At 41.8% G+C, this 13,864-nt stretch overlaps 2 protein-coding genes across 4 annotated transcripts in view; both read right to left on the bottom strand.

Annotated features, from left to right (window-relative positions):
- LAT2 (linker for activation of T cells family member 2) overlaps window positions 1–3,262 on the bottom strand; it is a 38,595-nt gene extending 35,333 nt beyond the window's left edge. For 2 of the 3 annotated variants that reach the window (XM_006029156.3, XM_006029159.3), the window contains exon 1: window positions 2,759–3,262. In XM_006029156.3, the coding sequence (XP_006029218.1) occupies window positions 2,759–2,769 (11 nt within the window). In that variant the 5' untranslated portion in view covers window positions 2,770–3,262. The remainder of the gene's footprint in view (window positions 1–2,758) is intronic. The other variant, XM_006029160.3, reaches the window with a different exon arrangement.
- Window positions 3,263–6,673: 3,411 nt separating this feature from the next.
- The window catches only part of EIF4H (eukaryotic translation initiation factor 4H), a 12,307-nt gene continuing 5,116 nt past the window's right edge, over window positions 6,674–13,864 (bottom strand). The window contains exons 5-7 of the mRNA XM_025210629.1: window positions 12,552–12,620; window positions 10,476–10,631; window positions 6,674–10,356 (exon numbers count right to left, since the gene is read on the bottom strand). Coding sequence (XP_025066414.1) covers window positions 10,217–10,356; window positions 10,476–10,631; window positions 12,552–12,620 — 365 coding nt within the window. The 3' untranslated portion in view covers window positions 6,674–10,216. The remainder of the gene's footprint in view (window positions 10,357–10,475; window positions 10,632–12,551; window positions 12,621–13,864) is intronic.

The raw sequence follows: 13,864 nt of genomic DNA, 5'->3' as shown, positions 1-13,864 counted from the left end.
GGATCTTACAGCTGCACCTCCAGAAATGTAGTATACCTCATCCAATGCACCAAATGCCCTGATGGAAGATATGTAGGAGAGACCAGACGACAACTGCGCACCAGAATGAATGCACACCGGAAATCCATCAAAGACAGAAACACACAATTACTGGTGGGGGCACATTTCTCACAGGAGGGCCACTCTCTCTCCAATCTCTCAGTCCTGATCCTCAAGGGAAATTTACACAACACATCCCAGAGACCAGCCTATGAGCTCCATTTCATCAACCTGCTGGATACTAGAGATCAGGGACTAAACATAGACATTGGATTTTTGACACATTATAATCTGCCTGGCAACTGACTCCCCAGCCCAGCCCAGCCCAGCCCCTGGCTTCTTTACTTTTCATTGCATCCAGGAAGAGCACACACCAACTGCTGCAGCTTCCTGAGCCTGACGAAGGATTTTTGAACCCGACAGCTTGCTTAATAACTATTCTCCAACCATTTGGGTTGGTCTAATAAAAGATATCAAATTCACCCAAGGAACCTTGTCTGCCAATTTCTGCTTTAGACACTGGAAAGGGTGTGTGAACCTACCACCAGGGGATTGATTTACTGGTTCTGAGCTTTTCCATGATGACACAAGACATGCGCTCTGGGTTAGAAACAGCGAGTACATTTCACATAGCAAACACCTATTTGATCTCTTTAGGAATGCAATTAAAATAATTTTTGTTGCATCACATCATAAGGCACCTCTGATTGCCATCCCATGTCCCCCTTGAATTCAGCTACACATGCATTTTACTTAACTTCAGTAAATTTCATACTTGCTGGTCAGCAAAAGAAATGCCTTTTTAAGTGTGATAGGCAGACCAGGTTCCTTGGGCGAATGTGATATCTTTTATTAGACCAACCCAAATGGTTGGAAAATAGTTATTAAGCAAGCTTTCGGGTTCAAAAACCCTTCGTCAGGCTAAGGAAGTTTCAGCAGTTGGTGTGCGCTCTTCCATTTAACAGTTTAATTGCAGTGCTCAGAATGTCATACCAAGGATTTATAAATACATAACTGAGTAGAGATGTGGCAGTTTTCTAACATCTATTATTGAAACAGATCACCAATTTTGGGACAAGGAATATGCTGGCAAAGCAAGCATCAAGAAAATCAAGAGGCATATAAGCCATTATATGGTCCAAATAAAAAAGTATTTGCTTCTATGAGTCTTTTTCCAAACTTCAAATATGGAAAGCTGAACTGGAAGCATCATAGATACTTGAAGAACCCTAGAAGCAGGACATGGACTAGCATTTTGCTTATTACTTGATCATGGGCAGAGCCTATCCAAGGGTTGCTACAAAAGGAAGTTTATTGCATAACATTCAATGTTCTTCTGAGGGATGGCACAGCAGCACGCACTTTAACTGGGCAGTTTTCATGCAATGCCAGACAGCTCAGCTATTCAGGTGCTTTCCAGCAGCCTTTTTTTGAGGGGGCACACGTCTTTAAAAAATATATAAAATTAAGCAAATATTTGCATAACTATTTAAGCACAACTTACAACCTCTTCCATTGTGTGGGGAGAAATAAGGGACTTTATAAACGCAGCTGAGCAGCTGCATGTTCCAAATGGGCTGACAACAATGGCTTTGTTTTGGTCTTTTCCATATTAAAAACACAGCAATGTTTCAAATTGGATGCTGTGTTTTCAGATAGCTAGATAGCTTCTCTACTACTTCCTGTAGATTTAGATGCAACTCGCTTAACACTGCTGTTGGTAGGAGTCTCCCACTGTAACAAGCATGCTTTGCGCTTGGAACCAGGTTCTCTACAGCACGCACCCGCAGGCTGGGCAAACAGTACTCCCACATTTGAGCGGTAGCGTTTCACACCCACAACACGCAGGGGTAGATTGACTGCAAACAGTACAAAGCACTGGGACTTCAGACCCGTGCTGAACTCTAGTGTCTCCCTCCAGAGGCTGCAGTCGCAGTCTGCATTTTTCCAAGAGAAAAAATGAACATGCATGTAACAGACTTTGTAACTTTGACTGGAATTTAACTGTTGTAGCAACAGGGTCAGTCACAACAAACTATTTACCAAGCCTCATGGTAATGACAATGGCCTGCAGCACTGGTTAATCCCATGGAGTTTGCTCCCATTCCTCATCTCTTTCTTCTCCAGCCATCCAGACTGGAGACTGAATGCTTTTAAGATATTAGAAATAGGGAAGAGGCCAGCTCTTTGGCTGTTAGCAGCATCTGACAGCATTCAGGAGACAGCTATTCCTCCCAGCAGTTACTAAGCTGAATACTCTGATTTTTGCTGGGCAAGGCCAGCAGCATTCCCACTGCCTGAAAGACCCTGCTTTCAAGTTGTTGAGTTCATTTCCCTCTTCTCTCCGTTAATCCCCGTCTCAGCTGAAGCGACTTCTCAAGCCATTGGTCCTTAAAACAGAGAGGTCACAGGCTTTCATTTATTACAAATTGCTTTAAAAAAAATCTGCCTGCTTTATTCCTTGTGAAGTCCATCCATTTCAAACCTTTACAAGACAAAATGCACCTTCTTTGCTTTTTTGGACCAGTCCTGACCTGTATGTTTTCAGTTTGTGTCCAGCACACGTGTATTCTCAAGCCGGTTTGATGGGAAAATGTTGATTGGATACAATACCTATAAAAATGCTAAAAAGAGTCAGTACCCATTTTCAACATGTGCCCTTGATAGATTCCTATGCAGTGAGGAAAGATTACAAAGACTCAAGCATGAAGATTTTTACCCTGAAAACATGGCGTGGGCATCTTTTGCATCACACAGAAGCCGTGAGCGGCCAATGGCTGTAGCCCCACTTGAATGGGCTAGCCATGACTACAGCTGTTCTGCAGTTTCTCATGAAGCATATAAGAACTCCGATTTAAATCAAAGCCTCTCCAAAGAAACATACCACCTCATAAAAAGCTTTTGCTGGCAAAACCACAGGGAATGAGGCCCTTCTCTTCCAAATACTCCAATAGGTAGAAAACTCACCTGGTACAAAAGACCACAATTAAAGTCTCTGATTTGCACTGGACATCCCTGAGCACCAAGATACTGGCTATATTTCTTCCTGTGGTCTCATGTTCATTGTGGAGAATTATTTTCTGACCTAACGAGCATGTTTGCAGGCAGCAGCACAGAAATTAACTAAGCTTAAGACGGCACCTGCTATCCCCCACTGTACAGCTCACATCTGACCTCACTGAGATGTTACTGAAAGTAGCTAGGCTATGGATCAAGATGTTATGCTACCCCCCAGTGGTTAAAGCAGCCACTGGCAAAAGACTGCAGTTAATATTTGCAGTGGATTTGTGGAAACTTGTAATGAAACAACCCAGTCACAAAATATATTATCTCAAGACTTACTGAAGCTACTGCATCTGTATAGCGCTATGCGTTTCTTGCTAAGACCTCTGAGTTCATCTTATAGACAAAAAATGAATTTCTAAGTTGAACACAAAATGCTAGCAAGGTTTGAATGTCTTTATTGGGTTTTTATACAGCAAGAAGAAAGTTACAGAGTTCATTACAGTACAGATTCTTGTAGGGGTTTATAGGTGCTTACTAATTTTTGGTTAGATTCAGAATATAGCAGAGGCTCTTGGGAGCAAGGAGTGCACAGTCAGTCTCAGATAGCAGGAAGTACTGCCCTACTGTGCTGAACAGCAACTTGCTAAGTCAAAAGCTGCCAGGCAAAAAGAATTTAAACTACATGCAGTGTTTGGCAAAGGCAGCGTATTCAAAACATCAGCCCTGGGCTACCCTCTAGGGCTTTACACAAGAGCTTGTGATTTTCAAGGTAACAGATCTATTGAAAACTAAGATGCTTCAGCCCATGAATATTGTTTCAAGCAGGACAGAAGTATCCAAGAAACCACCGATCCAAGCTGTACCTTGCAGCTGATCATGCAAAATTAAGTGACAGCAAGTCCTATTGATTGCATAAAGGTGAACCATAACTCCTTTGTATTATAGTCTTAAGTGAAAAGAGCTGCACTAAAATTAAAAACATACCCTGTGACCCAATGACAACTATTAGACCACAATCATAGTGCAAGGGTAGGCTCAACCCTGCATCTTTTGCACTCTTAGGCAGCATCCTATTCAACTCAGGTGGGATACGGGGGCATCAGTAAGAAAGAAAAAAAAAAAAAAAAATCACATTCTTTCAATGTGAGGGAGAAGTCCAAACACTGAAGTGTTATTTAAGCCAGTGGTTCTCAAACTTTTTTTTTTTCCATGGACCACTTGAAAATTGCTGAGGGTCTCGGCAGACCACTTAAACTTTTTTTTTTTCTACAAATCAAAGCACACAAAACTCATATTTTAATATCAGTAGTCTTACCTTTCTAATGTGATGGATGTGCCTGTTTTTTTGAGCAAAGTTCTGGGAAGTCGGGTCTAATGTTTGTCAGCTTTCACCTTGGGTCACCTTTCTATGGATCACCTGAATGGAGTTCGTGGACCACTGGTGGTCCATGGACCATAGTTTGAGAACTTCTGATCTAAGCCACATTGGAGGGGGGAGTGGGGAATAGTAGCTGGTTGCTCAAAATATCCTAGGGCTATTGATCCTTCTAGCCCAACTCAAGTAGCTTCAGTGCTGTGCTGTTAGGACCTACAGTCAGTTTCAGGGCTGCTGTCAGTCACAAAACTTCTTGTAATAGGGGAAAAGGTCTTTTGGCTAAAGCCTTAATGAAGTGCCAACAGCTGAGCACATGCTGTTTCTCCATGAATTAGCCAGCAAGACTAGCTGGATTTAAACCATGCAAATAACACTAAGCCATTTAAATGTCTACCACCATTATTTATAAGCATTTTAAAGAGGCCCTGTCTAGCCAAAAATAGGAATCATACTAAATCATAGAACTAAAGCCATTAGAAAACCAAGCAGCCTTGTAAAACCCAATGTTACTATGAACCTGACATGGGAGTCAAACCTCTGGTGCTGAAAGGTTAAGTTACAGCAAGTCTGCTGTAGTTACAGCAAATCTGCCCTTTGGGATGGAGGGTAGACCCGATGGATCTTGAGGTCCCTTCCAGCCTTGTCTATGAAATCTATTAAGTCAGTCACTAAACACTTCACACTTTACTTCAAATGCTTCTCCCAGGTCTAGCTAGTTTCTGCCATTAAATACTTTAATGGAAGGGAAGAAATAACTTCCAAGGTAAGCTGCTGGATACGTAGATAATCAATAATCCTGTACCAATTCTCCAGAGCCAGAAAGGCCAAGATAACATAGTACAGGATGCTCTCAAAAGTTTACTGAAGGACAAATTGATTTCCTTAAAATCCTAGAGCAGAATAAATTGCATGTAACATGGGGAATTTAGCCAGCAGGGAACTAAACACTTAAGAATGAAAAGCAATTCAATATCTAAGCACTTACGCAAAATTCCTATTTCCAGAATTAAGTACAAGCATTAATCTACTTTATACCAAGGAAGGCAACTCACGATCTGAAGCCAACCAAATGTTTGCAAGTGCCCCAATAGGATACTTGGGTTCTGCATTAGGAAATAAGAACTTACTGATGTATATATCCTGCATATCTATCTATATGCCTGTAGTGGTAACAGAAATTTGCTAACAAATTAAGTCTGTGGCCTTTACAACACAACCCTAAGAAAATAGCCAGCAGCTAACCACAGGAAATTTGGCTGGCATGCTTACTGAAAGCGAGCATTTGAACAAACATGACCCAAATGCATTTAGTAAAGACTTGAAGATAGACTAGCTTAAAATAAATGGCATAAAATCTGGCCTTAGAAACTGAATGCAGGCACCTGATGGGTTTGGCCCCTGCAGCAGGGAACAGATTCTAAGAGGATCATGTACTAGCCATAGTAAGGATGACACCAATCACGTAGCAGCAGCAGCACTCAGAGCTTTGCACAGCAGAGGGTGATCATGAAAGCGCACGCCAGAACCTTCCAATGAAGAGGTCATTGGACACTCACCCTTCTGATTCAGCTACATTGCCAGCTCTAAAGCCAGCTTTGCAATTAAATCTGTTCTGCACAGAATTTGCAGGAATTTCAATAGGTCTTGTTCTGAACAATTGCGAGTAACAATTTATAGTTCTCTGAACATACAATTAGAATTTGGCAGCTGGCATGAACACATTACCAAAAGCTTCTCCACCTGCCAAAATGTCCATGATTAGACTTTGTTGCTTCAAACTACATCAAGTGGAAAATACCAGCCTAATCCAAAACTGTGTTGGGGCAAGATTAACTGGACACGTGTGTTCATTCTGCTCTGGAATGATTCCCTATTCTAAGTCCCATAAGCTTCTAGTTGTGTAATATCTTTTATATCTGCCAAAAACTTTGGCATGCCCAGCAGAAGTTTGGGTAAAATGTCAATTCCTTGTGGTTTGTCATGATCCTGGTCTCTGCATACTAGGTTACACATTCAGTTGTATAAAGAAATACTGTTCTGTTGGAAAAAAATGAAAGCAACAAACTAAAGCCAAAGCTTACTTTTGAACCTTGACTTGTGAATAATTTGTTAGAGTTTTGCATCATCTCTCTCTTCAGTGTCTGGAACTGTCAGAGCACCATTTTCTGGGATTATTATAGCACGTTCAAGGAAACCAAGCTGGAGCACTGTCAGGAGCATTATTATGTACTTGGCAAAGTAACAAGGCAGTGACAGATTTCAGTCTTTATTTTGAGGGCTGTCACCATAAAGATCACAGGTCTTGACTTCAAGGAAATTTCTGCAGTGTTAACATTTGAAATGCCAAAGATGGTAGTTAAAAGTAAACAGCTAACTTATCTTGTAGCACCCTATACCAAGGCTCACTAGCATCGCTTTCTCCAAGGACAACATACTGTATGCGAGAGAGATACAAGACAAACTCAACTTGAGCAAAACATACAAAAGGCCAAACTATAGCAATTTTTGCACAAAGAAGTCTGCCAGCATCTTGAAAAATTTGCAAAGCAGTACCTTCTTTCTCCATACTCATGTTCACAATGTGACAGAAGCTAGGCAAGACATATGGGCCCTCAAATACTTGTAGTTTTCCAGGACAGCAAAACTATATACAACTCTAAAGACAAGGATCTTGCTATTGGATATCCTGCTCTTAAAACCCTAGTAACCAAAAATAAAGAAACTGGACAAGAGAAAAAATTTGATAGTCGATTTCTCTTTCAAGTACCTATTGCAACTTAACCCCCTGCCCTTCTCCCTCGCCACAAAAAATATTTCAATTTAGAATTAGACTTCTGTACTAGGTGGGTTTCACTGCACTGAGGATAGGAAACATCCCCTGGTTGGACAGGTTGATCACGGTCAGTTTGCCACCTGAACAATGAGCTGCTTCCGCAGAAGTTACACACTAATACAGCAAGTCCCAGTAATAAAAAGAAGTGATTTTTTTTTTTTTAATTCAGTACAGCTTATTTGATTTACAACGCAAAACTTCTAGATTCCCCCAGAGAAACTGAAGGTTTTTCACATCCACATCAATGCTATTTACTACAGGTTATACCACTAAGTTCATCAACAATTCAACTATTTCCTACTTTGTGCTTAGGACATGGATTTGTACCATGATATCAAAGTAAGCACAGAAAATACCCTATATCCCACAGAAGCAAGCATGCTATTTTCCACTGCAGCCAACAAGTCACACAGATGACCTGGCAGGAGCCAATCAGCTTGGAGCTTTGAATTTTACAGCATTCTCCTCCAAATCATTCCCAACTCTCCTTTACTTAACTGCTATAACTGTCCCCTCCCCCACTACCTGAGTCCAATCAATGTGTGAAATATTTGTTTTCTCGGGCAAGATCAATCCCAGAAACAGTTCACAGACATGCCCAGATAGGGCTGATTACTTTGCCTTAGTCTAGATTAAAAGAGGCCCTGCAAGAGGACTAGAACAAAGCCTCTTTTTCAAAAAACAGATTTTAACCAAGTGATACATCAAATTCTGCAGAAAGAGTGCTGCTCTGCATCTAATATCCTTGACTGTTTACTCCAATAAAGAAATTTGTCAAAGAGAAGGAAAACTAGGATTGCTTTAGGCAAAATTATCTTAAACAAAAGCATTTAGATGCATTTACCAAAAAAGTGATCACTAGTGTGCCATTCTTACTTGCTCCCAAAAGTTACGTTTAGATGAGAATCTCTCTCCAATTCATCTTTATTGGACTTTATGGTATACCCGAGTTCTCATAAATGTCCAATACTGACAATGTTCTCCTTTGTTAAATAGATGGAGAAAAACTTCAGAAACAACGTTATATTGCAGAGGACTGAAACAAGGTAGGAGACTCACAGAAATAAAGACCAGCATTAAGTATTACTTAATGTCTTCTTTTATTTAAAAGATCATTCACAAAATACCATATCCATAAATTTACTTTCTGTTATGAAGCAGAATGTGTTAAGTGTTTGGATTTTTTTTTTTTCCTTTTTTTTCCCCTTACATTTAAAAGTCAACTGTATTGACTAGAAGTGAGCTTTTATATGGGAGCTTTCTTGTTCTTAAAATCTTTTCCACATTGATGATGTAAAATAGGTCAAATATTATTGGTTTGGAATACAACCACACAAATGCATGTCTGTCTTAACTTAAGTATTCGTGTTAGACAAATGGTTCTTATGTCAGAAGCAGATTAAGTGATAGGCAGAAAGAAGGAAAGAATAGTTCTGTAAATTGCTGGGACTCTGATGTTACAAAAGGTTAACAGGAAGGAAAAGAATATGGTACTAGCAACAGAGCCGGTACTGAAGCAGCCTTGCTTTCAAACAACTTATGTCCTCTTTGAGGTGCTCTAGTATGTTTGTTGCTTGCCTGCTATCTGAAAATTGTCAGCACTGATGTTAGGAACCCAAGAGTTATTTCACACTGGACTTGTCTTCTCAGTTTTTTACAGCTCCAAGGTTTGTATTTTTTTTTTTTTTTACAACATTACAAACTATTCAGGATCGCTTTTCTCACATGCCCTCATCAACCCTGACAACAGTGCATTTGAGGGTCAAGGAGGTTAGGCAACTGTTGTCTGGAGAAACCATTACCAAAAATCTTTACACACCAAGCAGCACAATTCATATCATGAAAGGAGGTAAAGATTCAAATCTTGCCCGTTTTAGAGGCCATTCCAAAAGCAAAATTACTGTCAGCTGTACACGACTGGGTCAAGATGTACAGAAGATGGTGGCAGATAGACATACATGGCATGGCAAATTATAGTATCTTTAAACAAACAAACAAACAAACAAACAAAAAAAAAAAGAGTCAACTTTATTTGTAGAAACTTACTTTAAAAATTTACCAAACATGTGAAACTCAAATTACAAGCAGAAAGAGCCAGTCAGCAGTTATGTGCTAGAATAGGCACAGCTTTATAGCACCAACCTCAAGCTCAAGAGTGTAACATTATACTACTTGTAGACAGCCAGTTACATAATAGTGGGATGCATCTTTCCCCTCAAGGTATGCCTACTGAAGCAAGTGCTTTCTTCATATAAATGTCATTAACTAATTAGGCCTGCCTGCAAATCGTTTTACTTCTATCTGTTGAGAAGCAGTCTCTTCCCTGTGAACTGCCTAAAAGGACTCTTATTTTCAGAATGAGTGCTCTTGTGGTATGTGGTAATCCTATTAGCCACTGTCACAGGCGGCACCTAATTCTACAGGGTCAGGGCTGTGCAAGTTACTTGAACTGTTCAATTTGCCAGGGCTCTTCAGTTTACCTCTTTAGAGCCACAGCAATTCAGAACAAAACATGCAGGGCAGAAAAGGAGCATTGAGGAAGCCAAAAGGAAATGGCACAGGATATTAACCAAGTCTAACCTATGCTTCTAAAGTAAAACAAACCCAGAAGAGGAAGGAAAGCAGCACCTTTGTCCAGCAGGACCTTCACACAGGTGGAAGCAGCTACTAAATGATCTACTGGAAACTGTGCTGCTTGGAAGGAAACAGAAGAGGGAAAACTCAGCACAAAGCAGGCACTAGATACAGCGAAGCCAAGAACGTACTAAAAACCACTTGTTAACAGCTGACATGCGTTCACAAGCTCTGTGTTTTCGGTTTCAAAGAGGACAAAATGTCAGATGGCAGGAATGGTAACTGCAGGGTTGACGTTCCAGCAGAGCTAGTCACTCTGTGCTGTCTTGCTTATTTTCCTGCCCGCCCCCCTCCCCCCTCCCCACTCCCATTCCATCTCAACCCCAAGCTCAGTCGTGCTGCTCTTTTGCCCCTTCCTCTCGGGGCTTGGCTCCGCCAAAGATAGCAGAGTTAGGATTGGCTACTTGATTGAGGGGGGTAGCAACTGTTCGAGGTTTGAGCTGAAGTCGGGGCCTCTGTGCTCTTTCCTCTGGAAAAAGAAAAATAAGATTGTGAAATTGCCATTGAGGACATTAACTTAAAAATTGGAAGCAAAGACTGTTACGTTAGTTTTACTGGGGATGTAGGTTCTTCAATGGTGTTTTCTACCTTCTGTTGGCTCTCTGAAGTCCATGGAAGTCCCACGGAGGGGAGGTCCATCTCTAAAGCGGCCAGTCCCTCCCCCTGCCAGCGGAGGACCTGTTCGCCGATCTCCAGTACGAGTCCCTCTGCCCCGGCCTCCTAAGAAGTCATCATCTCTGAAGCCTGCAGAAGGAAGATGTTGAATTTGGACAGTGTGTTTTTGCCATATTCCAAATCTAATGATGTCTTACCGGCTGTCTGGAACACTGTGTCAATGCCACTGCAGTCAGTCCAAAACACTACACTGGTTTTACCACAAAACTTATTTGGATGGTTTTACAAGTAAGCTTATTACTGAAAACCAAAGCATAACAAGCTTCTGACTGCCTGAGGGTTTTTTCAGTGAACTATCATCATCCATTCAGCATCTAACAGGTTGCCACAGATTTCAACACAAGTCACCTTATCTGTTGTTAAAAATCAAATCCAGCACGTCATAAACCCTTAACAAGTCAAAGTTTAAAAAAAAAAAAAAAATGCCACAACCTCTATCTGAACTGGTGTTGCTATATTTCCCAAGATTGTGTCATCCAGCTCAGAAGCTACTTACCCAGCTAGATATTTATGCCATGCTCACATTCAAATGGTAGCAAGCTCTGGAGATGTACTAACAAGTAAAGATCTCCTTGCAGTCACTACCACTAATCTGGGAAGAGGTCAGATGACTACACACCATGTGCAGAAGCTGGGAAGGCCAGTGCTGGAGCAATGCAGTGCTGCTTAAGCTAAGACTCTGTAGTAACCAACTAAAACAACTCACACCCAATTATTTAAACATTTAACTGAGTATTTGCCATAAAGTCATTTCAGCTAATGAACTAGTCTATTATGAATTGCTTAAAGATCAAAGCATGCTGTACATTTCAGTTAGTGATCCATAACTGTGGACAGTTTCACAAATAAGCTTATTACTGAAAACCAAAGAATAGCAAACTTCTGATTGCCTCAGGGTTTCCATGAACTATGGTCATCCATTCAGCATTTAACTGGCTGCAAAAGATTCCATATTTTAATGAAATATCCTCAATGAAAGGTACCAGACTAACAGATTAAGACAGGAATGTGCTCCAGGCCGCGAAACAGGTATAGTACAAGCACTAGCACTGCAAGCTTCTCACCTACTTGAAGCTTCAAAAATCATACTTCAGTTTCAACCTACAGGAACTGACCAACTGCGTTAACTGCTCCTTGTACCACAAATCCATTCAATTCATGCAGAGATGCTGAATGCAAAATCGGCAGTTGTCCATCTCCCCACCAGAAAATGGGCCAAACCCACCACCCATTTCGCAGAGGACTTTGAACAGTTATAGGATGACCCCCCTCACCCCCCCCAGCAGGAAGGTGTTGTTTTGAAGTAAAATCCATTCACAGAAAAAATTAAAGTAAATCAATCAATCAAGCAATCAATGGCTGCAGGCTGTCACCAGCTATTTTCTCTACAAGCTCCGTCATCTGCTGCTGTTTGCAACAAACTGGCAAAACAAAATAAAAACACACACATGGAAAAAGTTCTGCAAAATATTTATTGAAATCTTTGTTTGGTAAACTTGATCTTTTGAGAGAAGTCATTTCTGACTCTTTCATTTGAAGAAAACATGAAAACATACTTCTACCTGGGGTAAAAAAAGGTTAATATTGGCCTTACATCAAGTGCCACCTTCTGCTTCTATTCAGAAGCAAGTTCTATTACTTAACTTTGTCTGTCAGATTAAAAGACTACCTCGTTTTCCTAATTACACCCTGCAAATAATACTTTCCCAGGTGTCACATTTTGCATTCAACGTTCAGGAGGCATCATCTTTCCTCCAAACTAAGATTATTCCATACAATTCACCATCACCCTTACCTTATCCTGTTGCCTATGCCAATGGAAACCTGCTCTCTAGCAATTTCTGCTAAAACCCACTCAGATGACCAAGTTATAATGCAATAAAATCTGATTCTCAATGAGCAACCAAGGAACAAAATGTAAAGACATATTCATTTATCAACTCTTGCATTTCTTATGCTGCCTCTCAGTAACAATATAAATACTGATACCAGCACTGAAGTCATCCCTGGAATCCCATCCACCTCCTCTTGATTCTCGAGGACCTCCTCCTCCCATTCCTAGGAAAAAAGCCATATATCAGTTTGATCAGGTCTGAAGTTGTGTTGAGAAAATGATTAAGTGGACACAGAACCTGAATTCCAGTCCTTCAATAGCAGAATGACCCTGGTTGAAAATTTAAGCTGCTTAAGTCAGTCAACGTGCTGCCTACTAGGCCTGCGCAAAGCAGCTAGTATTCGCTTCAGATTTGGATTCGGCCGATTTGCGGGACAGCGAATCAATTCAGCGACTCAAATTATGGTCCAGAATCAATTTGGCTGAATCTGATTCAGAGATTCAGCTGCAGCCAAATTGGCCCCATCCCCGCCCATTCTCAATGGCTGCCCCACCCACCCCAGCTCTCAGTCCTTAAAAAAAAAGAAAAGAAAAGAGCCCCCACTCACTAGCAGGGGCTGCCAGAATCTCCGAAGCTCCCTGAATCTTTTCTAAATTGATTTAGAGAGCTTTGAATCCAATTAGGATCTTTTCACTGGTCCCCTGATTCTATTTGGATTTGGAGATTTGGCCACCGAATCTGGCCAAATCAGCACCCAAAGCGAATCAGCACCCAAAGCTTCGCATAGCCCTACTGCCACCAGAGGTGCACAAACTATTTCAGAAAGTAAGAATATTCAAGTGAACTCTCAAGGGACTGATAAGACCATTTCTTTTTAATACAAATTAAACATGCTCAAGTCCAACTCAGGGAGGCAATGGTGAGGAAGGAAAAAATTCCTGTTCATCATAGGCTATTTCACAAGCATCAGATTTAACTGGTGCACTCATGTTACATTGCTTATTTTCTGTGCCAGGGGATGGCAACCCCTGCGCATGCTGCAGCGTGCCATTTTACTTGGCATGCTGCAGCACAGCTGTTTGGAGCCTCCTGGCTGCAGCCGGCCCCGACTCCGGGTAGCTGCCGCCAGCGACAGAGCCCGGCCTGCTCCCAGCAGGGCTTGCAGTGTCCCAGCTGCCTGCTGGGAGTAACCTGGGATCCCGGCTGGTAGCAGCTCCCCAGAGCCAGGGCTGGCTGCAGCCGGGAGGCTCCAAACAGCTGTACCGGGCTCCTGCATCAGTTCCGCACTGGCGCGCCTTGGAGCAGGAGTTAGGCAAGGGGCCTGAGGCAGCACAGCCCTGGTCTCTCCCCGCTCCCGGCATGGAGGTGATGAGCCTGGTGCAGCTGTTTGGAGCCTCCCAGCTGCAGCCAGCCCCGGCTCTGGGGAGCTGCTGCCAGCCCGGATCCCGGGCTACTCCCAGCAGGCAG

Source organism: Alligator sinensis, unplaced genomic scaffold (assembly GCF_000455745.1).
Source record: "Alligator sinensis unplaced genomic scaffold, ASM45574v1 scaffold419_1, whole genome shotgun sequence".
In the NCBI taxonomy this organism is placed as follows: Eukaryota; Metazoa; Chordata; order Crocodylia; family Alligatoridae; genus Alligator; species Alligator sinensis.
The sequence above is the reverse complement of the archived record's forward strand: the minus strand, read 5'-3'. Positions and strand labels throughout refer to the sequence as shown.